Here is a 25343-nt window from a genome sequence, read left to right as displayed (position 1 = left end):
GTACAACTAAAGGTACATTTGTTTGGACAAATATAATGATAACAACAAAAGTAGCTCATAAGAGTTTAATTTAAGAGCTGATATGTAGACATTTAACATGGTTTTATTGATAATAATTTTGGTTATTATCAAGAATGTTTCCATGACTGTAGATGTAAAAATGACTAAGAAGACACAAAATGACCAAAAAACAAACAAACAAAATTACTAATAATAACTGTAAAAAATGACCAAGAAAGATACAACATGACCAAAAATAAATGTAAAATGATCAAAAAAGACACAAAATGACCAAAGAAATTGATGTAAAAATGAACAAAAGGGACACAAAATTATCGAAATAGACACAAATTTACCCAAAAATTTTTTTAGACCACCCTTGTTTTCTTCAATTTCTTGTTCATTTTACAACTGGTACAACTGGTCATTTTTACAGTTATTTTGGGTCATTTTGTGTCTTTTTTAATATTTTTTTACATTTGTTTTTGGTCATTTTGTGTCTTCTTAAGTCATTTTTACATTTACAGTCATGGAAGCATTCTTGATAATAACCAAAATCATTATCAAGAAAACCATGGAAAATGTCTAGATATCAGCTCTTAAATTAAACTCTTATGAGCTATTTTTGTTGTTATCATTATATTTGTCCAAACAAATGTACCTTTAGTTGTACCAGGGATTAAAATGAACAACACACTGAAGAAAACAATGGTCTAATCATTTTTTCCATGACTTTAAGTGTGAATGTTTTTTGTCAAAACTGGAGACCAATAATATAATATGCTGACGAAGTTCTGCTGTATCTTCCAATGTGCCAGCCAATTCACAGTATGAGCATTTATTGTACTTAAGCCATAATATGATATTCTTTACTGAATACCTTTTGGCCTTTTTTTAATATATATATATATGACCGAAGCTGTGTGAGATTATGCAGTTCATGCCTTCACTAGTGATGTACCAATGAAGCCTCATGAACCATATTCTTTATTTTCTGACTCCACTAGATGGAGCTCTCTGATCAACAAAGGGCTGAAAAAAACACTAGATTACCATTGTTTTGGCCTTTTTCAGTAAACCAAGGGCGCCATCTAGTGGCTCAAAAAATAAAGAAAATGGTTCATGAAGCTTCATTGGCACACCACTACTCCACACTATCAATTGTAAAGTTCATTAACTTGCCCATTAGTACTGATGTAATTATGGTAATTTTAATGGGAAAGTAGAAAAGTATGAGATAAAATGATGGGTTTTGTTTCTAATGGATTATTTTTTTAAAGGGTAATACTAGTGATGGACAAATGAAGCTTCATGAACCATTTTCTATATTTTCTGAGCCCACTAGATGGCGCTTTCTCTTCAATAAAGAGTCAAAAACACACTGAACTGCCATTCATTGAGCTTCTTTCCTTAAACCAAGGTTGACTATTACTAAGCTAATGGTTCATGAAGCTTCATTTGGGCATCACCAGGTAAAATTCCCCTTTAAACTGACCAAATAAGGAAAATTTCACAACATTTGGTAGATGGTGAAACCCATTAAATCATGCAAATAATCCATTAAAACCTAATTTATATATAATAGATACATTTATCAACTAATTGACAATTAATTTATGTAGAAAACCCATTAAAATCCCATATTACAATCCAGTAATGGATAATAATTATGAAACTACAAATAAGGGGGCATTAAATAGCTGAACACTGCATACAAATCACTTCAAATGTCATTTATTTTGTAAATATTTCAGACTAAATCAAAACTCAACCTTTAAAAAACACCTTGAAGTGACAAATGATTATCCATAAATGCAACAGATCATCTGAATTCAATGAGTTGATGCAACTGATCCATGTGAGCAATGTCAAGGAAAATGCATCTATATTTTTTACGTTGAGGATTAAACAGACATGATTTAAAAACAATGATGGTTCTGCTATTGATCTGAAATAATGCTGCAGTTAAATATGTGGATATGTTTAAAAGTTATCCAGGTTTTGTTGCTGCTGATGTTAACTTTCCATTTATTATTTTTTCTTTTGTCCCAGATGTTTTTCTTTAATGTGGGCAAAAATCATTGTTTTACATGAACTCAGTGTGTACAATCATATAAAAAATGTCCAATAAAAGCATTTTTCCATATATTGTTGGATTGTTTCTCTCTTTTTTATCCCATATGTGGTGAAATATACCTAAGTATATTTACTCAAGTACTGCACTTAAGGTACTTGTACTTTACTTGAGTATTTCCATTTTATGTATCTCTATACTTCTATTTTAAGGTAAATATTGTAGTTTTAAATCCACTCACTACATTTAGCTGACACCTTTAGTTACTTTTGACATGAAATCATGATAAAAAAATGTCATTTTGTCTCTATTTTGTCATTTTGTGTCTTTTTTTTAGTCATTTGTGTCTTTTTGTGTCTTTTTTTTAGTTATTTGTGTCTTTTTTGGTCATTTTTGTGTCTTTTTTGGTCATTTTTGTGTCTTTTTTTGACGTCATGAAGAAGTGGACTCCAGAGGGTTAACGCTTCACACTAGTTAGTTTTGGCTTGTTGTCGTTCGGTGCCGAGCAGCAGCAGGTCAGTTGTGTTTGCAGGCTGGTGTCGGCTGTTGCTATGTCAACAGTGTGGTTGATAATGACATGATGATAGTATTATGGATAGTTGTAATCAGGGATGAGAGGCAGCTGCTGCGCTGGCTGAATGTGTCTAATTTAACCAATCAGGTGGGACATTCAGAGGAATACTTACTCTGCACAGGTTTCTGTGTGTGTGTGTGTGTGTGTGTGTGTCAGCATTTTTTGCGACTTATTCAATATAAGAGCTCAAGATACAGACACATAGATATAGAAGACAGAATAAGAATTTAAAAAAATAAGATATATAAAAACATTCTATACACATTATATTTGCACTACTAGTGTGTCTATTAGTGTGGTTTGTATTTTTAATTTATACAATTTTTTTTTTTTTTAATCTTTCATTGTTCTATTTTTGTTGCCTTATCTGTTTTGCTCTGTACTTGTGCTGCTATATATATATGGTAATTTTGTGGGGGGGGGTTGTGTATTTTTTGGTCATTTTGTGTCTTTTATGGTAATTCTGTGTCTTTTTTGGGTCATTTTTTGTATTTTTTGGTCATTTTGTGTCTATTTGTCATTTGGTGTCTTTTTAAAAAAAAGTAATTTAGTGTTTTTTCAGTCAATTGGTGTCTTTGTTGTAATTGTGTGTCTTTTTTGGTCATTTTGTGTCTTTTTTAAATTATTTTGTGTCTTTTTAAAATAATTTTGTGTCTTTTTTGGTAATTCTGTGTATCTTTTTGTAATTTTGTGTCTTTTTTTAAAAGTAATTTATGTTTTTTTTTGTAATTTTGTGTCTTTTTTGGTAATTCTGTGTATTTTTTTGTAATTTTGTGTCTTTTTTTAAAAGTAATTTATGTTTTTTTTTGTAATTTTGTGTCTTTTTTGGTCATTTTGACACTGCCTCCAGCGGCCCCCAGGTAATTTGAGACTGCTGTAATGGCATATCTGAAAATCTTTAAAAAAAAAAATTCAAATTCAGTTTAGACCAGCGCTTAAATAAAAATAGATCTTATGAAACACTTTCAGTCTGTCATGTAATCAGGAGAATAAATGCACACAAAGACACACTTGTGGATCAGAGGCCACTTCAAACGAGGTTCTTGAATTCAGATGAGCTCGCCGGTGAAAAGGACCACACACACACACTCACACACACACACACACACACACACACACACACACACACACACACACACACACACACACACACACACACATTCTTGCACTTCTATCTTTGTGAGGACCCTTTTGGATTTTTCATTAGTTTTAGTTTTAATTTCGTTGTGAATTTTTGTTTTCAAATTCAGTTAGTTTTAATGAGTTTTTAGAGTGAGTTTGCTAGTTTTAGTTTAGTATTTTAAAAAAAAAATGCTTTAGTTTTAGTTTAGTTTTTATTAGTTTTTAGTAATGGGGTATTTGTTGGGTGGGAGAATTTTGCCTTTATTTCCTTTGTCTTATCCATCTTCATTATGTATGAAAAAAGTTGACAAAGACAAAAACGAACATTGTTACTTTAATTTTAATTAGTTTTGTAACCACACAATACAGTTTCAGTTAATTATCATTATCATGTAACCTTTAGCCCTTAAAACAAAGTCTGAAATCTAAAAAAAAGCCTTTAGGAAGTGAGGACCGGCCAAAATGTCCTCACTTTTCAAAAATGTCCTCACTCTTATGGTTAAAAAAACGTGTTCCGGTCCTCACTATGTAGGAAGTACAAGAACACACACAAACACACACACACACACACACACACACAAACGCTCGCAGCCACAATTTGCAATTTAAAGGATGCTTTTACCGAGTGTCATGTGATCATTGCTTTGATTGGCTGCATTTGTTCGCTCCATCCATCGTCCGTCTCTTTATTCTTGGCGGTTAAAAGCGTCTGAATGTAACTAAGTGGAGACGTGATGCAGCTGAACTACACACCTGGTCACACAGCTGGACCGACGAGCTGCTGTTGGGATATCTGGACTATCTTTCAGGTTTGTTGACATATTTTTCCTATGATCTCTTTTCATAACTACTATACAGCTTGTTGCTATGCCATCTGGTTTCCATGGTGACGCCTGATACAGGACAACCTCGTACTGAGTGACCTTCCTTTTTTCTGATGTGGGTCCATCATTACGAGTGTGTGTGTGTTCTGTGCCAGTCTGTCTTTAGTGTGTGTTATATACGTCTGTCTGATAAAAAAGTGAAATTGAACTGCTGTGGTGTGTGTGTGTGTGTGTTTGTGTGTATGTGTGTGTGTGTGTGTGTGTGTGTGTGTGTGTGCAGTATGACAGGTCCAGTGCAGGATTCACACAGGCTGTCTGTGAAAACATGGACAGAGGAGGAGAGTGATCGGGCTGACAGCACACTCAGCAGGTACACACACACACACACACACACACACACACACACACATGACTGTACGTGTAGTGCTGGTATCTAATAATAATAATATAATAATAAAATAATAATATTTTTTGGCCCTGTAATTATTATTTCAATCATCTATATAAATTCTACAAAGAAATATGAATTCAGTGCTTTTACTTTAAAATAGGAGTCTTTCATGTGGTGCATTACTTAGTGATTGTTTGTCATTATGTGTCCTCAGGTTTGTATCTAAATTGAATCATTCGTTCCAAGTAATATTCACTAAACCAGTTCATTGGCTTCATTAGTTGATATTTCCAAGTAAAATGTAATTGAGGGACATCAGTCAATCTGCAATTTACTTGTGTATTTTCATTTTTAAAAAGTGCTTCTATTAACCCTTTGATGTACAACATGGCTTACTTCTTGGCTAAGTATTTAGCTAAGTTGCTTGCTAAGCTAACCACTTAGCTGACTTCTTGGCTAAATAGTTAGCTTAGCAAGCTACTTAGCCAAGTAGTTAGCTATATAATCACAAAAAGAACTTTTGTCAAACTTTTTTCAAAGTATGAGAAGCAAAATGGGAATAATGATCTGTTTTTTTAAAAAAAAAAAACCAAGATATTTAAAGAATACTTGGAATATCAAATAATAAAATAAGTTGATATCAAAAGATGTGTGTGTTTGTGCGTGTGTGTGTGTGCAGAGCTCAGTCGATGTGTGATGACACGTCCTCTGAGCTTCAGAGAATGGCGGCCATTGACAGAAGAGACATCAACTCCCAGAATTCCTTGCATGGGAGAGGTGCTCTGTCCAGGTAAGAGAGCTGAAAAAAACAAAAAACACAATCCACATGTTGATATTAAATCTTTTTAGACACTTATAAGCAATGGTGGAATGTAACTTAGTACTGTACTTAAGTACAATTTTGAGATACTTGAGTATTTCCATTTTATGTAACTTTTTACTTCTACTCCGTTGCATTTTAAGGCAAATGCTTTACTTAGCTGACAGCTTTAGTTACTTATGGAGTAATTTCACAGTGTGGTATAAGTACTTTTACTTAAGTAAGAGATCTGATTGTGAAAATGATATGATAAAAGAAAAATGTGATCGTTTTGGTGTTAATTTGCCTGCCTTGCCTACTCACTTGCCTGTCTTATTTTTAGTTAATTTATTTTCAGATTTTGTTTTTAATTTATTTAATTTAATTTGTTTATTTAATTTATTTTATTTTATTTTTTATTTTATTTATTTTATTTATTTTATTTATTTTATTTATTTTATTTATTTTATTTATTTATTTACTGTTATTATTGTATTTTTTATTACCTCCATCCTGTCTGTTTTGTTTGATGTTCGTTTGTATGTTGTAATAAGGAAACTATAATTTTATAAAAAATTATTTAAAAAAAGTAATAAAACTGAATACTTCCTCCACCACTGCTAATAAGGATGTATTTAGATCTGATTCAATTCACTGTGTGACAATGTTACTTATTTGAAAACAATATTGGTGTTATATAAATGTATATATAACATTTTATATAACTGGGTGTCATCTGCATATAATTGAATAATGTTGTCCCTTTGAATGATTTTCCCCAGCGGTAACATGTAAATATATTATATATATATATATATATAATATCAGTACATATGACTTGATCACAACTAACCATACTTGTAGTTTAACCCTCCTGTTATGTTCATCTCTCAGGAACAGCGTAATGTTTATTATCCAAAAGTGTCAGAAACCAAAAAAATCCCAATAAACATTGTTTATACTTCATATTTCATTTTGTGTGAGAATGTTACTTATTCGGAAACAATATTGGTGTTATATAAATGTAACATTTGTTTGTCTACCTGTGTTCAGGATAGTCAGACGCTGAGAGAAACCAGGTTTCAACGGTTTATATAACTGGGTGTCATCTGCATATAAATGAATAATGTGCCTTTCCCCAGCAGCAACATGTAAATATAATATAATATATAAATATATATATATATATATTATGTTCATCTCTCAGGAACAGCATAATGTTTAATTATCCAAAAGAGACAAAAAAAACCCCAATAAACATTGTTTATATTTCATATTTCATTTTGTGTGACAATGTTACTTGTTCAAAAACAATATTGGTGTTATATAAATGTAACATTTGTTTGTGTACCTGTGTTCAGGATAGTCAGTATGGTGATGACTCTGAGAGATTGGGCTCAGAAGAGTTTGGCTGAAGAGACGGAGCGACCCGATTCGTTCCTGGAGCGTTTCCGAGGCCCCCCCAACGCCGACATGCAGGCCCCGCCCAGCAGGTTCAGCCACCGCACCGGCTCCGACACCGACCATGAAGTCAGGCACTCCAGACGCACGTAAGACAACAGGAAAAAAACTGACAAAGTGCATCCATATTAAAACATCAGCTGATACTTATATATGAATCTGTGTCTTCCTGTCAGGAGGAGGAAGTGTCACGTGGAAGTCTTGTCACCGTCTGATGATGCGTACTACCACTGGCTGATGGTGATCGGAGCTGCTGTTTTTTATAACTGGACCCTTCTGGTTGTCAGGTTGGGAACTATTACTGCAACTATACAACATACTACTGTCAGTTCAAACAACTTGCTACTCAAACATACCTATCTTTTAAGCTTTAAAGTAGTGATGTACCAATTAAGCCTCATGAACCTTTTTCTTAATTTTCTGACTCCACTCGCTGGAGCTCTCTGCTCAACAAAGGGCTGAAAACTAGTGATGTACCAATGAAGCCTTATGAACCATTTGCTTTATTTTCTGAGCCCACTAGATGGCACCCTTGGTTTATTGAAAAGTTCTAAAGCAATGGTAATTTAGTGTGTTTTCAGCCCTTTGTTGAGCAGAGAGCTCCATCTAGTGGAGTCAGAAAATAAAGAAAATGGTTCTTGAGGCTTAATTGGCACATCACTACCAACAATACCTGCCAGTCATCAGACATGCCACTCAAACATACCTATATTTTAAGTTTCAAAGTAGTGAAAAAAACGACACAAAAAGACACAAAATGACAAAAAAAGACACAACAGACACAAAATGACCAAAAAAAGACACAAAAAGACATGAAAAGGATTCAAAAATGGACAAAATAGCCCAACACTCCATAGAGTTAATGGTTGTAGAGACAGACGTGCAAAAACTCCTTCGATTTTGGTTGGATAAAGAGCCAGAATTGTTCCTCAGGAGTTGGCGAACACCACAATCAGAGCAAAAAAAGAAGAAGTGAAAACTTGACTTGTTCCTCTGATTTTCTTCATGTGGTAGAGACTCAGTGTGTGTTTCTGCAGGGCCTGTTTCGATGAGCTCCAGATGAGGAATGTGTTGGTGTGGCTCGTACTGGACTACGTCTGTGATGGAGTCTATATCCTGGATATAGCTGTTCGTCTCCACACAGGTACTGAAAAAACCTCATATTCAAATTTCGTTCGATAAGAAACTGCCCTGGTTTTAACCCTCTGGAGTCCATCTATTTATTGAAAATACACGTTTTATTTACAGTAATAACTTTATTTATATATGATATTTAGACAAGCTGAGAAAGCCAGTTGAAAGTTCAATCATAGGAGCTTTCACAGTGTGACATTTATGTTTCTAGACCATTTTTAAATTGAGAATTTTCTTTCTACAATGAAAAATATTACTATTTTTTAATTTGCATGCAAATAGACTGTTTTGTAGTTTTTCTGCTGTTTTTGTGTATAAATGGTAAAAAAATGGTACATTTCCATAGACACCTTTTGTTTGTATTTTGGGTTCCTGGCAGCTTAATACTTTGTTAATTAAAATAAAATGTAAAATCTGACTGATAGCCAAGTTTGTGTGGAGAAAAAGGAGCCATGCATGTGATGTAAGGACAGACTGAAAGATGCTAAACAGAGACAGAAATTAATGCAGAGGAAGTTGACAAATTTGAACCAAAATCTCCTGGACTTGAGAGGTTTTGGTAACGCTTTATATTAAGGTCCTTGTAATAACCATTAATTAACAAGTAATAAGGCCCTTGTAAGTCCTTACAAGATGCTTATTAACATTATTGTGTGTTTATAAGCTTATATAAGTGTTAATAATGGCATTACAAACACCCATGACCCACCCATTATGTCTTATTTTGTTTGCTTATTGATATTAAAATATACTTTATTGCTCATCTATTATAACTTAACTATAAGTTAACTATGCTTTTTGCAACTAACGAATCTAAAGCGAGAACAATGCCTTATTACTTGTTAATTAATGGTTATGAAGGACCTTATTATAAAGCGTTACCGAGGTTTAACTAATATTCTAATTATAATCTATATAATTAACAAAAGCCACCTACATGCATCCATTTATTTGTCTATCTGTGTTTAATTCATGTGAAGGTTTCTTGGATGAAGGCTTGATGGTAAAAGACGTCCGGCGTCTGAGAGAATCCTACGTTCGGACGTTGCAGTGTCAGCTGGACATTTGTTCCATCCTTCCCACTGACCTGCTGTACCTCTCTGTTGGGATCGGATACACTCCTCTTCTCCGATTCAACCGGCTGCTGCGTCTGCCGCGTCTCTTCGAGTGGTTCGAGCGCACCGAGACACGGACGGGCTACCCCAACGCTTTCCGCATCTGTAAACTGGTTCTGTACATCCTGGTGATCATCCACTGGAACGCCTGTGGATACTACAGCTTCTCCAAGGTTCTGGGCCTGGGCTCAGATTCTTGGGTCTATCCCAACGCATCAGATCCTGAGTTCGGCTCACTGACCAGAAGTTACATCTACTGCCTCTACTGGTCCACTCTGACGCTGACCACCATTGGAGAGACGCCTCCTCCTGTGAGAGACGAGGAGTATCTCTTCCTCATATTTGACTTCCTGGTAAGTCTAAAGCAAAGTTTGAACCTTAACCCATTTAATCCCAAATTTTTCCCAGACATGAAATTATCCAATATCATTAATTGTGTCATTAATACTTCTTTGAAATATTCAACCATTAATTTAAAAGATTTTCATGGAAAAATAGGTGAAAAAGTGCGTTTTATGTTGGGTCACAATAGTGACTGGTGGGATAAAACGTTGTATCTACCATTTACCCATCAGGCTGTCTCATTCTTCAGAGTTACCAGACTAACTGAATTTCCCCTCGGGGGTAAATAATAATAATCATTTTTTATTTGATTTATAGACTACATTGCCTTTATTAATCTTATTTTGTTTGCTTATTGTTGTTAAAATATACTTTATTGCTCATCTATTATAAGTTGACTATAAGTTAACTATGCTTTTTGCAACTACCGGATCTAAAGCGAGAACAATGCCTTATTACTTGTTAATTAATGGTTATTAAGGACCTTATTATAAAGCGTTACCCATAGAGCAAACAAACAAAAAAGCAGTTATCGGTCTAACTCAACATTGTTATTTTATTGTAACAGACATACCATTTTTACTTTTGTAAAAATGGTATGTCACCAATGTGATGGGAGGAGGAGAACATCCATTGGCTCAGGGCAGCTTTGTTTGACATATATAACGAAGAAATGTTTTTACGGTCACTATTGTGACTGGTGGGATTGAATGGGTTAACTTATATGAACTTACCGTGAATGATCCATTAATGCCTTTATCCATATGAATCCTGTGTTTTTTTAAGTTGCAGCACTGTGAGCTCTCAGGGCCACTGGAGGAATCCCAGTGGTTCCAGTCCATCACAATGGCTCATACTGGTATTTTTTATCCTAGGTTGGTGTTCTGATCTTTGCCTCCATTGTGGGTAATGTTGGATCCATGATCTCCAACATGAACGCCACGAGAGCAGCCTTTCAGAGCCGCGTCGACACCCTCAAACACTACATGCAGTTCAGGGATGTGAGCAAAGTGCTGGAGCAGCGCGTCATCCGCTGGTTCGACTACCTCTGGACCAATCAGAAGACAATAGACGAACAGGAAGTGCTGAGGAGCCTGCCCAATAAACTGAGAGCAGAGATTGCTATCAATGTTCACCTGGACACATTGAAGAAGGTAAAGACACTTAATTCTATGGAGTATTGGGCGTTTTGTCCACTTTTTGTGTCTTTTTTTGGTCATTTTGTGTCTTTTTTGGTCATTTTGTGTCTATTTTAGTATTTTTGTTCCTTTTTTTGTTATTTTGTGTCTTCTTTTAGTCATTTTGTGTCTTTTTTTGGTCATTTTGTGTCTTTCTTTGTTCATTTTGTGTCTTCTTTTAGTCATTTTATGTCTTTTTTAGTCCTTTAGTCCAACATAAAATGTGATTTTGAATCTTTTTTCTTTCACTATCATGCTCAATAAAAAAATGTAAATGTTGCAAATTTGAACAAAGGTTGCAACTATAACATATAAGAGGGTTACATCCAGTTCTATCATTTAATACTAAATATATTTGACCTTGTCTCCAGTTTTACTTGGTATATCATCATCAAACTAAAACTATTTGATTTTTGATTGCCAATTGAAAATGGAAAGAACGAATGAAACACAGATTAACGAAGCCTCATGAACCATTTTCTTTATTTTTTAACCCCACTAGATGGCGCTATTGGCTTTAAAAAAAGGCTCTAGCAATGGTAATTGAATGTGTTTTCAGCCCTTTGTTGAACAAAGAGCGCCATCTAGTGGAGTCAGAAAATAAAGAAAATGGTTCATGAGGCTTCATTGGCACATCACTACAGATTAGTATAGAAAATATAACTGTTAATTCTACACTGTTGTCAAACAACTTTTGTTAAAATTGGTCAATAATGTTATGTGTGGTTCTGTTTTGAAGTTTTTCTGGTTTCACATTTTTGCCACCAAGCTCCATTATTGTGTGTGTGTGTGTGTGTGTGTGTGTGTGTACATAGGTGCGTATTTTCCAGGACTGTGAGGCAGGCCTCCTCGTAGAATTAGTACTAAAACTTCGGCCGCAGGTTTTCAGTCCTGGAGACTACATCTGTAGAAAGGTCAGTATTCATTTTACTGTCGCAGGACAAATCATTAATTAATCATTAATCCTTCTAATGCACAACATGGGTGAAAAATTACCCGCATTCATCTTTTGATATCAACTTATTTTATGATGAAATATTCCAAGTATTCTTTAAACATCTTGTTTTCGATAATTTCCATTTTGCCTCTCATACTTTAAGAAGACAAAAAAGTTTTTGTATTATTACAAAGCTAACTACTTGGCTAAGTAGCTTGCTAAGCTAACTACTTAACCAAGAGGTTAGCTAAGTAGTTAGCTTAGCAAGCTACTTAGCGAAATACTTAGCCAAGAAGTTTGCTAAGTACTTAGCTTAGCAAGCTACGTAGCTAAATACTTAGCCAAGAAGTTTGCTAAGTAGTTAGCTTAACAAGCTAATTTAGTTTTTTTTTCTGTCATTTTGTGTCTTTTTTTTGTAATTTTGTGTCTTTTTTTGTCATTTTGATACTGCCTCCAGGTAATTTGAGTTTGAGACCCCTGTTCTAAACTGTAAACAGTCAACTTGCTAACTGAGTCATGTTACTAACTGAAGGTCCATCCATGCTAAACTAAATGCTAAAGTTAGCCCAATATGTCCACCCTGTCATGATAGGGTTGACATATTTTGCTGTTTGCATGTACATTTTCGGCCTATAGTCACTTTATAAAAAAAAGTGTGGGAGCTTGACCAACATGCATTTCTAAAAGCATAACCTCTACTTAATACAATAAATGTGAAATTCAATGGAAAATCTGAACTTTATTATTGGGAAAAATATGGGGCATAATAAATTCTGCCTCACTGCTCACGATTCTTTGGGTTACATACAATTAAATATATCTTTTTTAATATAATTAAATACTTTTTTGAGGTAAGTTCAAATTAACACTAAAACTAAACTATACTATAATAACAGGATGCTTCGATGTTGGTTTTCAGTTCTGCTTTTTGTTGGAAAAAAACTTTTGCTGTCAAAAAGTCTGAATTCTCTATTTTCCTTCCAAGGGAGATGTGGGTAAGGAGATGTACATCATTAAAGAAGGGCAGCTGGCGGTGGTGGGGGAAGATGGCGTCACCCAGTTTGCCGTTCTGACGTCCGGCAGCTGCTTCGGAGAAATCAGCATCCTGAACATCAGCGGCAGCAAGATGGGGAACCGACGGACGGCCAATATTCGCAGTCTGGGATACTCAGACCTGTTCTGCCTCTCCAAACAAGACCTGATGGAGGCGCTGCAGGAGTTCCCCCACGCCAGGGCCCAGCTGGAGCAGAGGGGGCGGGACATCCTGCAGAAGGAGGGGCTTCTGGAGGAAGTCAACGTGTCTGCTGGGGAGGAACTGGAGGAGAAGTTGGAGAGGCTGGAGAGCAGTCTGGATCGGCTACAGGTGAGAGAACTGTTTAAGATAATAAATACTCCGCAAGGACAAATACATTTTTTCTCTCTCCCAGGGCTGCAAGAACAAAATGACGTCATTCTGATTTTGAACAAATGTCTCGGTTCTTGACACAACCTTGTGCATTTTATGATAAAAGTCAAATTTGGTATGCTTGTAGCCAAAGACATATAGAACAAAATTAGGTGTGGAGGCACGACAATTTTTCAATATGTTTTCAATGTGTCTTTTTTGGTTATTTTGTGTCTTTTTTTGGTCATTTTGTGTCTGTCCTTACATCACATACATGGCTCCTTTTTCTCCACACAAACTTGGCTATCAGTCAGATTTTTCATTTTATTTTAATTAAAGTATAAAGCTCTATGGAAAAGTACCATTATTATTATTATTATTATTTTTTTTTTTTTTTTTTTACCATTTATACACACAAAAACAGCAGAAATAATAATAAATAATAAAACTACAAAACAGTCTATTTGCATGTAAATTAAAAACAGTAATAGTTTTCATTGTAGAAAGAAAATTCACATTTTAAAAATGGTCTAGAAAAGCTCCTATGATGCACTTTTAACTGGCTTTCTCAGCTTGTCTACATATCATGTATAAATAAAGTTATTACTGTAAATACAACATGTATATTTTCAATAAATAGATGGACTCCAGAGGGTTAACTGACAATAACTAAGGACAACCTTTTTTTCCAGACGTGTTTGGCCCGTCTGCAGAGCGAGTTCAACTCGTCCCAGCTCAGACTGAAACAGCGAATCACAACCCTGGAACACAACGTGACCACGGTGGGGACAGGCAGCGGCTTCCTGTCTGACGCCGACGGCAACGAGAGCGTTTTCGGTGGCGACGGCGTGCGCAGTGAAATCAACATCCGACTCTAAAGGACACGCTACGGCAATATGTGGAGATACCACACAGAGTCCACATTGGCAGAAAATAATGTACTTTTATTTATTCATAGAAATGTAAATACACAAAACAAACCATAAACATGTAAACAGTCTATTCTAGAGAAGGCAAACATCTTTACAGCAGATATCTCCAACACTCGGGAACTCACACCAAAACTACCTAGAATGATAAATAACATTACAGGGAAGAGAAAAGAAATTACTGGGGCAGTTCACCAGAAGGATTGAGCATTTTAGGATAAACGTGTCAAATTTGGTATGGCTGTAGCCAAAGACATATAGAACAAAATTAGATGTGGAGGCACGACAAATTTTCCAATGCCAAGGCTCTTTTTTTGGTCATTTTGTGTCTTTTTTTTGTCATTTTGTGTCTTTCTTTTGGTCATTTTGTGTCTTTTTTTGCTGATTGTGTGTCTTTTTTTTAGAAATTTTGTGTCTTTTTTGGTCATTTTGTGTCTTTTTTTTGTCATTTTGTGTCTTTTTTGCTCATTTTGTGTCTGTTTTAATCATTTTGTGTCTTTTTTGCTCATTTTGTGTCTTTTTTTGGTCATTTTGTGTTTTTTGTGTCTTTTTTCATTATTTTGTGTCTTCTGTGTTTTTTTTGTGGTAATTTTGAAAAATGGCCACCATATTGAAAAGTCTTGATCCCTCTACATGTTCCCCATTTCTCTGGCTATAATTGTACCAAATTTCATGTTTCTATCATCTATTATCCATTATTAATGTGGAATTTAATCTCAGTCGAAAACTTTGAAAATGGCTGCCATATTGAAAATTTTTTGTGCCTCCACATACTCCACATATTGTTCTGTCTTTGGCTACAAGTGTACCAAATTTGACGCTTTTATCATAAAAGTGCACAATCCTTCTATCATTTCTAGCTCAGCTGTCCCACTAAATGTATTTCTGAAGTTAGGGTGAACTGTCCCTTTAAAACTGTCTGCCTCTTACAATTTTAACACAGTTTTAAAAGGAGAACAGCAACATATCGGTGAATATTTAAATTATTATATTGCTTAAAAGCGTTTTGAAACAACAAACAAATTCAAAGGGTTCGAGGAAACATTATTCAAAAGATTACTCTGAAGATTATTAAGTCAGAAAACGGTCCACTTGACGCAACAGGTGGCTTCAATTACGTCTGTTTCCACTAGGGGGCACAAGATCTGCATGAAAGATGGAAATGAATAAAGCTCTTAAAAAGCATCCAGTGGTGGAATGTAGCTAAGTACATTAACTCAAGTACTGGACTAACTTATACTTTACTTAGTATTTCCATTTTATGTAACACTTTACTTCTACTTTTTGAGGCAAATATTGTACTTTTTACTCCACTACATTTATCTGACAGCTTTAGTTACTTTACAGGTTGAGATTTAACATAAAAAACATGATACATTTAAAGTGATTAAACACTTTATTGTAATTAAACGTCAACAGTATATTATATATAAGTAGTTAAAATGGGCTCATTTTAACTACTTATATATATACTTGAGAAAACTTAAATACTGCTTGCATAAATGCATCAATAATAATAATCCGATAATATATTTGGAATATATAAAACAATCTGAGTGGGTTCATTCTGCATAACGAGTACTTTTACTTTTGATAATTTAAGTACATTTTGATGCTGATACTTTTATACTTTTACTTCAGTAAGTTGTGAATGCAGGACTTTTACTGTAGTGGAGTCATTTCTCAGTGTTTTATTAGCTATTCCTTTATGTTTTCTCCAAAGCTTTTCTCCATCTTTTCACAACTCTTTTTGAAAATAAAAAGATGTTTTTTATGTTTGAAAGAGCACTGACTGCTGATAACAATACTGCCCTACAAAGTCTAACTGCAGTAACTAATTTTTTTTTTCAAAACTGAGTTATAACTTAAAATGAACTCCTTGACAAAGTTTTAGATTTCCATTTTACTTTATTTCAGTAATTACAAAATCCAACTCAAAACTTCTATTTCTTTATTGTGTTGAATAGTGAACAATTGACAAGAATAATAGAAATTACAAGTTTATTTGATAGGAAAATTATTATCTAGATAGTGATTAAGTAAAAAAAAAGTGAGATATAATTATATTAAGACTAAAATATAACATTACTTTATAATATTAAGTCTAAAATACACACATATTTGAATAGAGTTGTTAAACACTTATAACAAAATCAATTTGAAAATGTTGAAAATGTATTTACTGAAAACAAAATATAAAAGCTGAAAGAAGACAACAACATTATAGTTACTGCACTCTGTTTATAATTACTATTAGAACCCTTTACAGCAAAACCAGAGTGCAGTAACTACATTTTTGGGGTCAAAGGTCAAATAAATCATCATGACTTTTTAGCATAAAAATTACATCATCAATACATGTAGAAATAAGTGTCATATCACTTATCTACATGTAACTTATTTGGCTGGCCAGTTAAAAAACCTTAAAAAACTGTAAAGCAGTTTTTTTCAGTTTTACCCTTTGCGTAGTTGCTGCAGTTAGACTCTGTAGAGCAGAATATCTATAATGTCATTAATAGATGCAAATAAATAACAATAACAAGCAATTTAGTCAGACTACAGCAATATATTTTTCTCTGTATAAAAATGGAAACATTTCCTTTTCCCTCTGAACCTTTTTTTCTGCCTCATAATTGTTTTGAAATGCTTTTTCAGCTTTTATCATTAAAATACTATAACCGTTAAAATACTACCCGTTCACAGACCGTTTATTCTGAGCATGAAAAATGACATAACAGCCTCTTCTTAACCATGAAAGGTCATCTGGTGCATGAATGTGTGCATGTGTGTGTGTGTTAATTAGCATGTGGTCCCCCTCTAATGGCTGCAGCCAGTCAGTCAGTGACTCGGGTCCAAAGTCCAACATCACATGACTGCAAGAAAATCAGGAAGTGACTTTTAAGGAAGCCGTGGAAAGTGAGAAATCAGTGTTAAAAAGGTAGAAAACACACTGTTTCTCCTCTAGATTCTTCTTCTTCTTCTTCTCTTAATCTACTCTCACTTCTTTTTTCTCTTATCTTTTTTATAATCTTCTTATTTTCTGTCCCATCTTCTCCTCATTGTGCATGTTTCTTTTTTCTTTCCTAAGAAGTCTGCATGTGTTTATAACCTTTGTCCCATTCTGATCTTTGGAGATAAATATAGAAGGCTCAGAAGTTTTCTGTCCCTCTTTGAGTTTGATCTTTTCTGAGTGTGTTTCATATTGTGTGTATACAGTCATGGGAAATATTATTAGACCATTATTTTTATTTATTTATTTCTTGTTCATTTTAATGCCTGGTACAACTAAAGGTACATTTGTTTGGACAAATATAATGATAACAACAAACATAGCTCATAATGTTATACAGCGGGACATTAATTTACTTATATTAATAATAATTATTATTATTTTTATTTTCAAATAAACATAGCATTTTCTCTCGAAATGGAAATTGATATTATTGTAAATATATATATTTTTTACTCTTCTTTCTTTCCAGATATGTATTTGCCACATCACTGTCAATTGTAATAGCACATTCATTTATTTATAATAATAATAATAATTATTATTATTATTGTGTTTTTTTCTTTCAAAAAAACATAGCATTTTCTCTCGAAATGGAAATTGAGATTATTGTAAATATATATATATTTATTATTATTATTATTATTATTGTCATTATTACTCTTCTTTCTTTCTTTCTTTCTAGATATGTATTTTCTACATAACTGCCAATTGTAATAGGACAGAGCCTTTTCATTGTATTGTCTGTATTACATAATAAGTAGTTGGATATTTGTTTTTTGTGGTCACAGTGTGTTGTTGTTTGTTGTTTTTGTTCGAAAATGCAATGAAAATATTACTCATATTACTATAGCTCATAAGAATTTAATCTAAGAGCTGATATCTTGCCATTTCCATGGTTTTCTTGATAATAACCAAAATCATTATCAATAAAACCATGTTAAATGTCTAGATATCAGCTCTTAAATTAAACTCTTTTGCTCTATTTTTGTTGTTATCATTATATTTTTCCAAACAAATGTACTTTTAATTGTACCAGGCATTAAAATGAACAAGAAACTGAAGAAAACAATGGTCTAATATTTTTTTCCATGACTGTACGTGCAGCATATTGACTGTTACTGTGATTATGTGCACACCTTTGTGTATTAGTGTGTGTGTGTAATGAATGTGTGTGTTCCAGACATGGAGATGAGTTTAGTGCTGCTGTGTGTGTTGCTGGGAGCCAGTGTGACACCTGTGTCTGCTGCAGCACAGGTACGTTTGATTGCAATTTTCATTTTGATTGAACTATAAGTCTATTAAGTCACCATCTTAAAAAAAACCTAGTGAAAAAGTCTTGCCAGTTGACAAAGCATGTTGCTTTTTGTTTTTTCTATATGTTTACACGGGTGGAAAAAAAGAAGCAACTTGGAAAAACTAACTGGCAAAAAAAATGTTTCCACCTGTTTCCCACGTGAAAATAAAATCAAGGAACTTCACCTGTTCTTGAGTCATAAACACAGGAGAGAAAATACTTAACTTAAAATGGATCACCAGATTTTTTTCTTCATTTGCCTCTCAGGTAGTGATTGAAGCCAATGAAGCCTCATGAACCATTCGCTTTATTTTCTGAGTCACTAGATGGCGCCCTTGGTTTATTGAAAAAGGCTCTAGCAATGGTAATCAAGTGTGTTTTCAGCCCTTTGTTGATCAGAGAGCTCCATCTAGTGGAGTCAGAAAATAAAGAAAATGGTTCATGAGGCTTCATTGGGACATTACTAATGATTACCATTGCTAGAGCCTTTTTCAATAAACCAAGGGCTCCATCTAGTGGGCTTAGAAAATAAAGCAAATGGTTCATGAGGCTTCATTGGCACATCACTAGTCTTAGACCTAATATTGCTGTGTGTATATTCCCACAAAGAAATACCATTATATTTTGAAATTGTGTAAAATTACCCGAATCCCTGGAATTTTACTGGAGGGTTGTTTTTGCAACCCCTACTTGATCTGTATATCTAATATAAACAATTATTTCTCTAATATTATGTATTGTGTAACACGATAAACAGCCATGCTTTTACTAAACAGGGATTTTTGCTGCAGAAAATCTAATCATAGTGGAAAGTCTTATGGGATTTATTAATAACTGAGGTCTCAAACATAGCCTTTTTCAATGAACCAAGGGCGCCATCTAGTGGGTTTAGAAAACAATGTAAATGGTTCATGAGGCTTCATTCAAACATCACTACTCTCAGGTCTTCCATTATATACAGTTAGTTGGATTTACCATCAACATTATCATATCACATTAGCTTACATTTTATTAGTGATGTGCCAATGAAGCCTCATGAACCATTTTCTTTATTTTCTGACTCCACTAGATGGAGCTCTCTGACCAACAAAGGGCTGAAAACACACTTGATATACCATTGTTTGAGCCTTTTTCAATATACCAAGGGCGCCATCTAGTGGCTCAGAAAATAAAGCAAATGGTTCATGAAGCTTCATTGGTACATCACTACATACAGTGTGTGTGTATGTGTTTTCCAGCCAGGTATCATAGAGAGCCTCCTCCTGGCCACTCAGCAGCGTCCCTGGCTCTGGGGTCTCTACGTCTTCACCGTGGGACTTCCTGTCATCCTCTTCATCAGCTTCATGTGGCCTGACAAGGTAGAGGACTACTGCCAGCAGGGCCGGTTATTCCTACAGGCCACCAAGGCGGCTGCCTAGGGCGCCAAATTGGCAGGGGGCGCCAAATTGGCGCATTTGTACATTTTATTTATTTTCAGTCTTTACAATCAACAGATCTGTGTTTTCTCATTTATTTATTCTTATTTTCAATTCAGTTGTTGTTGGTAAAGTTCCAAAGTTTCTAAAAATTAAAATGTTGAGACCATTATATTGCCTGTATGTAGTTCATGTATCAAATATAAATGTACATTTAAATTTCATTTTTATGTTTATTTTTATTGCATTTGTATGTCTACATTTTATTTATTTTCAGTCTTTGCCATTCTTAATTTGATGAAGATCTGTGTTTTCTTATTTATTTATTCGTATTTTGCGCAAAATCTCAATATCGCCTAGGGCAGCCAATGGGCTAGAACCGGCCCTGACTGCCTGTGTTGTTGTCCAGTATTATGAACTATAAGAAGCATGATATGGTAGTATAATAAAAAAATACTGTGTGTTTGCATGTAGCGGTTCGGACCTCCTGACCAACAGTATTACTATAAGAAGTGTGATGATCATCCAGAGTTCTCACAGCGAACACAGGCAGCAGATAGCAAAGGTAATATTTTATACCTTTTATATACATACAGGTGCATCTCAATACATTAGAATATGATGGAAAAGTCCAGTAGTTCAAGTCAAACAGCCCCAAACAAGTCTTGAATCATATAGATTGACATACTTTTCAGAGGCCAACATTTCCATATTAAACACACTTTTTAAAATTGGTCTTTTGTAATATTACATTTTTTTTGAGACACTGAATTTTAGGTGTTCATTAAATGTAAGCCATAATCATTATAATTAGAAGAAATTAAATAAATTAAGACATGACATGTTTCATTCTGTGTGTAATGGACCTACAGTCATGGAAAAAATTATTAGACCACCCTTGTTTTCTTCAGTTTCTTGTTCATTTTAATGCCTGGTACAACTGAAGATACATTTGTTTGGACAAATATAATGATAACAACAAAACCAGCTCATAGGAGTATAATTTAAGAGCTGATATCTAGAGATTTTACACGGTTTTCTTGATAGCGATTTTGGTTATTAACAAAAAAAAAACATGGGAAATTGCTAGATATCAGCTCTTAAATTAAACTCTTATGAGCTATTTTTGTTGTTATCATTATATTTGTCCAAACAAATGTACCTTTAGTTGTACCAGGCATTAAAATGAACAAGAAATTGAATAAAACAATGGTGGTCTAATCATTTTTCAGATGCCAACATTTCCATATTAATCATACTTTTTAAAATTGGTCTTTTGTTATGTTAAATTTTTTTCAAGACACTGAATTTTAGGTCTTCATTAAATATAAGCCATAATCATTATAATTGGAAGAAATTAGATAAATTAAGACATGAAATGTTTCATTCTGTGTGTAATGGATCTATATAATGTGTTATTTCCACTTTTTGAATTGAATTACTGACATGAATAAACTTTTCTATGATATTCTAATTTATTGAGATACACCTGTAAGTACCAGTGGTAGAGTATTACTTGGTTATAGTATTTGCAGTACTCCAGGTGGTAGTAAGAACTGTAGTAATGTTTCTCTGTGCAGGAACGGCTGACAGAGCTGGGACGAGGAGGAGAGACGCTCATAGTCACCAGAGGAAGAGTGACTAACAGCTGAAGGTGAGATGTGAAGATTATAACGTCCCTATAATGTGATCATGTTGATTATAAAGGTGATAAAGCACATTTGAACATATTGATGTATCACATAGAGGCTATTAGTACCTGACATCCATCCATCAAATGAGATTTAAAATGAGATTAAGTGGGTTTAGGAAATAATGTAAATGGTTCATGAGGCTTCATTGGAACATCACTAGTTATATCCTACTAACAGACACTCTAAGGCAGCTATTCTCAACCTTGGGGTCGGGACCCCAGTTGGGGTCACGAGATGATTTCTGGGGGTCGCCAAATCAATTTGGAAGTCAGCTCTGTCTCTGTTAAAGTATTCATGTGTTTTAGTCTTTTTGGTCATTTTGTGTCTTTTTTTAGTCATTTTGTGTCTTTTTTTTTTATCATTTTGTGGTCAATTTGTGTCTTTTTTTGTTATTTTGTGTCTTTTTTGGTAATTTTGTGTCTTTTTTTGGTCATTTATGTCTTTTTTTGATCACTTTGTTTCTTTTTTTGATCACTTTGTTTGTTTTTTTAGTCATTTTGGGTCTTTTTTTGGTCAATTTGTGTCTTTTTTTGTGGTCATTTTATGTCTTTTTTTAGTCATTTTGGGTCTTTTTGTGGTCATTTTGTTTCTTTTTTGCTGATCTGAACTGTGCGTGTGAAATTCTGTGTGTGTGAAAACAACATGCATGTTAAATTGGGGGTCGCGACTCAAAAAGGTTGAGAACTACTGCTCTAAGGAGTCGGCTGTTCATTTTTTAGTACATGACATCAAATACATTTTGTTTTCCACTTGCCAAAATTAACATCCCAATTAAATATCATAGCTAATGTGAATTTAGGAAGCACCTTTTTCTTCATCAAGTTAGCTAGCATTAAGAAACAAACAAAATAGTGATGGTAAGTCATCATGACATCACCCATTTTGTGGTTTGTTGTCTACTTATAATACAGTCTATGGCTTAAAGAAATAAAGCTAATTTTAATAACCCATGACCACATTTTGGGAGATGTTCTGGGATTGTGCTCTCAAGCACAACAACATAATGGTAAATAAAATAAAATAAATGGGCAACTGGAATTCTAATAACACTGATTTGTAATTTAGAGCTGAATGTCTGGCAACAACACTCCTTTAATCACCACATTAAAGAGATTATATTAAATAACCATAACCCAAAACCATTTATGCACAGTTCGTTTATTGCCTCGCTAAATAAGCGAATCAAATCTTTGTGCTGGAAGCATGCAGGCCTTCTGACAGGGTTGGTTACATTGCCAGTCTTTTAATGAGTTTTTTGTATCAGTGACAATTAAACCTGTAACTTACAACTTACAAAGTTTGTGTGTGTGTGTGTGTGTGTGTGTGTGTGTGTGTGTGTGTAGGACCATTGATCACTGCGATGACTTCATGAGATGAAACACCAAAGATGATGCTGTTTGCCAGCCAACTACTGACAGGATAAAACTACACAGTGTGAACACATTAATGTATTTCTAAGTATTATAATGTTTTGTCTTTCACTAATGTTGACTTCAGTCATTTTTGATGAATAAAAATCTCACTTTGACACAAACTGGATGTTTTTTTAACCCTCCTGTTATGTTGCAGGTCAAATTGACCTAAAAAAAAAGTAGTACCTTAAAAGTATTTTTTTTCAAGATTAAACTACTTCTGCTTGGCTTAATAAGTGTAATCAACATATTTCACATATTTGCACGTTTATATTACATAGATACTGAGGTGATTCATGTTACTTTATCAACATCTCTCAATGAAAGACAAAATTTAAAAATGCAAAATAATCTGTAAGAGGTAAAGAAGCTAATAATGAAATATAAACAATGTTTTGGGGATTTTTTGGTTTTTAAGAAGAATTGATAACTGAAATATGCTTATTTAGATTATTGCTCAGCCTTCAGCCTGGTGTCCTTAAAATTACATTCCCATTTATCCAAAAATTCACTGTCAGTAACATTTCGAGGGAAACATATTTACTCTCAGACTACATTTGCTTTTGACAAATCACAAATGCATGGAACACATGGAAGCACTGTTCTGGAAACTAGACGTTGTAATGCATGAGAAAAAGTATGCGTTTTTTTGCCTCAAACTGCATGATATGAACATAACGTAGGCACATACAGTCATGGAAAAAATTATTAGAAGCATTGTTTTCTTCAGTTTCTTGTTCATTTTAATGTCTGGTACAACTAAAGATATATTTGTTTGGATAAATATAATGATAACAACCAAAATAGCTGATAAGAGTTTAATTTAAGAGCTGATATCTAGACATTTTCTTGATAATAACCAAAACCGTTGTCATGAAAACCATGGAATTGAGTAAACAATTAGACTGTCACTGTCTCATATCTCGTCTTCCTTTCAAGTCATTGAAAATATCTGCACTATTCACTCCTTTTTTCTGATCCTTTGAGATGAAACGTGTGTTTCCGCTCTGCCTCTTCCTGCGGTGTTCAGAGCTGACCTTCAGTGGCATTTAGCTGCTCACAGCGTTTATTAGAAATGGCACAATACTACTCATCAACAAAATGACTACTTGAGTCTTCTAATGACACTCAAAGAGCCGGCTAAGTGGCCCGGAAGGAGCAGGGAAATCAAAGAGCTGGCAGGAGGAGGGCAGACAAGAGTAATGAGAAAAGGAGGACAGATGGCAAATCTAATGCACGTGTTGGTAGAGAAACATGTTTTTCACATTACCTTCCAGGAATATAACAAAACTACACCTCATTGTATCAAGAATATCCATGGTACACTGCAAAAAAAAGAAAAGTTGGGTGAACTCAAAATTTCAAGGCAACAAACTTCGATAAAATTTTAAGTTGGACAATTAAACTAAATATTTTAAGTTTTGTTTTTGAGTTTGCTCAACTCTGAATTCAGATTTTTGTCAAACTTATAACTAAGTACTAACTTATAATTTTACATTGTAATAACTTTTAATCCTTACTTCTGCTAACTTCTGCAATGTGCTGAATTGGCACGATTGTAATGCTGCTATGAAATGTCAGCTAATGTTGCGACCACAATTTTGAGTTAGCATTGATACGCTAATGGCTACTCTTGTAGCTGTAACCATAGACATATATACATATATATATATATATATATATATATGTATATATATATATATATATATATATATGTATATATATATATATATATATATATATATATATATATATATATATATATATATGTATATGTCTATGGCTGTAACAAGCAGCGCCACTAGCATCAGTTAGCCGCTAACATCAGTTAGCCGCTAGCATCAGTTAGCCGCCAGCATCAGTTAGCTGCTAGCATCAGTTAGCCGATATCATCAGTTAGCCGCCAGCATCAGTTAGCTGCTAGCATCAGTTAGCCGATATCATCAGTTAGCCGCTAGCATCAGTTAGCCGCTAGCATCAGTTAGCTGCTAGCTTTCGCTAATGACTGAATTTCACAACAAACTTGTTTTTGAGTTTTGTTTGTCTCATGTCAAAAACTCTGTCAAAAAAACAAAAAAAAAACATGTATTGTTCTGTGTAGCTCCACCAACTATCTCTAATTTGTATATATTTTTCTGTTATGAAAACAATAAAAATAATACACAAAAAAAGAAAAAGAAAACTACACCTCTTTTTTTTTATTCTGCTCTAAAAAAGAAGTGTTTTTCCCAAAAGTGTGTCATTTTTTGGC

The 25343-nt window shown here is 34.0% G+C and overlaps 2 protein-coding genes across 2 annotated transcripts; both read left to right on the top strand.

The window, feature by feature from the left end:
• The first annotated feature begins 4354 nt into the window (after positions 1 to 4354).
• LOC131981874 (cyclic nucleotide-gated cation channel-like) lies at positions 4355 to 14460 on the top strand. The gene is made up of 11 exons (XM_059346382.1): positions 4355 to 4579; positions 4875 to 4964; positions 5665 to 5775; positions 7146 to 7334; positions 7422 to 7532; positions 8283 to 8389; positions 9360 to 9847; positions 10712 to 10990; positions 11830 to 11928; positions 12937 to 13314; positions 14028 to 14460. Exons 2-11 carry the CDS (start codon positions 4876 to 4878, stop codon positions 14211 to 14213), a joined length of 2037 nt encoding a protein of 678 aa, XP_059202365.1. The 5' UTR covers positions 4355 to 4579; position 4875; the 3' UTR covers positions 14214 to 14460.
• Positions 14461 to 17134: 2674 nt separating this feature from the next.
• Positions 17135 to 21641, top strand: LOC131981834 (calnexin-like). The gene is made up of 5 exons (XM_059346325.1): positions 17135 to 17202; positions 18458 to 18531; positions 19810 to 19929; positions 20461 to 20551; positions 21567 to 21641. Exons 2-5 carry the CDS (start codon positions 18460 to 18462, stop codon positions 21629 to 21631), a joined length of 348 nt encoding a protein of 115 aa, XP_059202308.1. The 5' UTR covers positions 17135 to 17202; positions 18458 to 18459; the 3' UTR covers positions 21632 to 21641.
• The last annotated feature ends 3702 nt before the right edge of the window (positions 21642 to 25343 follow it).

This window comes from Centropristis striata, chromosome 12 (assembly GCF_030273125.1).
Source record: "Centropristis striata isolate RG_2023a ecotype Rhode Island chromosome 12, C.striata_1.0, whole genome shotgun sequence".
Classification (NCBI taxonomy): Eukaryota; Metazoa; Chordata; class Actinopteri; order Perciformes; family Serranidae; genus Centropristis; species Centropristis striata.
Note: the sequence above shows the minus strand (reverse complement) of the source record. Positions and strands in the feature narration are given on the sequence as shown.

What these genes read in the sequence shown, in the direction of transcription:
- LOC131981874 (XM_059346382.1), top strand. Translation starts at nt 4,876, where the DNA reads ATGACAGGTCCAGTGCAGGATTCACACAGGCTGTCTGTGAAAACATGG. An exon ending in GAGACTACATCTGTAGAAAG is followed by an intron (nt 11,929 to 12,936) that starts GTCAGTATTCAT and finishes TTTCCTTCCAAG; the next exon opens with GGAGATGTGGGTAAGGAGAT. An exon ending in GCAGTCTGGATCGGCTACAG is followed by an intron (nt 13,315 to 14,027) that starts GTGAGAGAACTG and finishes CTTTTTTTCCAG; the next exon opens with ACGTGTTTGGCCCGTCTGCA.
- LOC131981834 (XM_059346325.1), top strand. Translation starts at nt 18,460, where the DNA reads ATGGAGATGAGTTTAGTGCTGCTGTGTGTGTTGCTGGGAGCCAGTGTG. An exon ending in CTGTGTCTGCTGCAGCACAG is followed by an intron (nt 18,532 to 19,809) that starts GTACGTTTGATT and finishes TGTGTTTTCCAG; the next exon opens with CCAGGTATCATAGAGAGCCT. An exon ending in GCTTCATGTGGCCTGACAAG is followed by an intron (nt 19,930 to 20,460) that starts GTAGAGGACTAC and finishes GTTTGCATGTAG; the next exon opens with CGGTTCGGACCTCCTGACCA.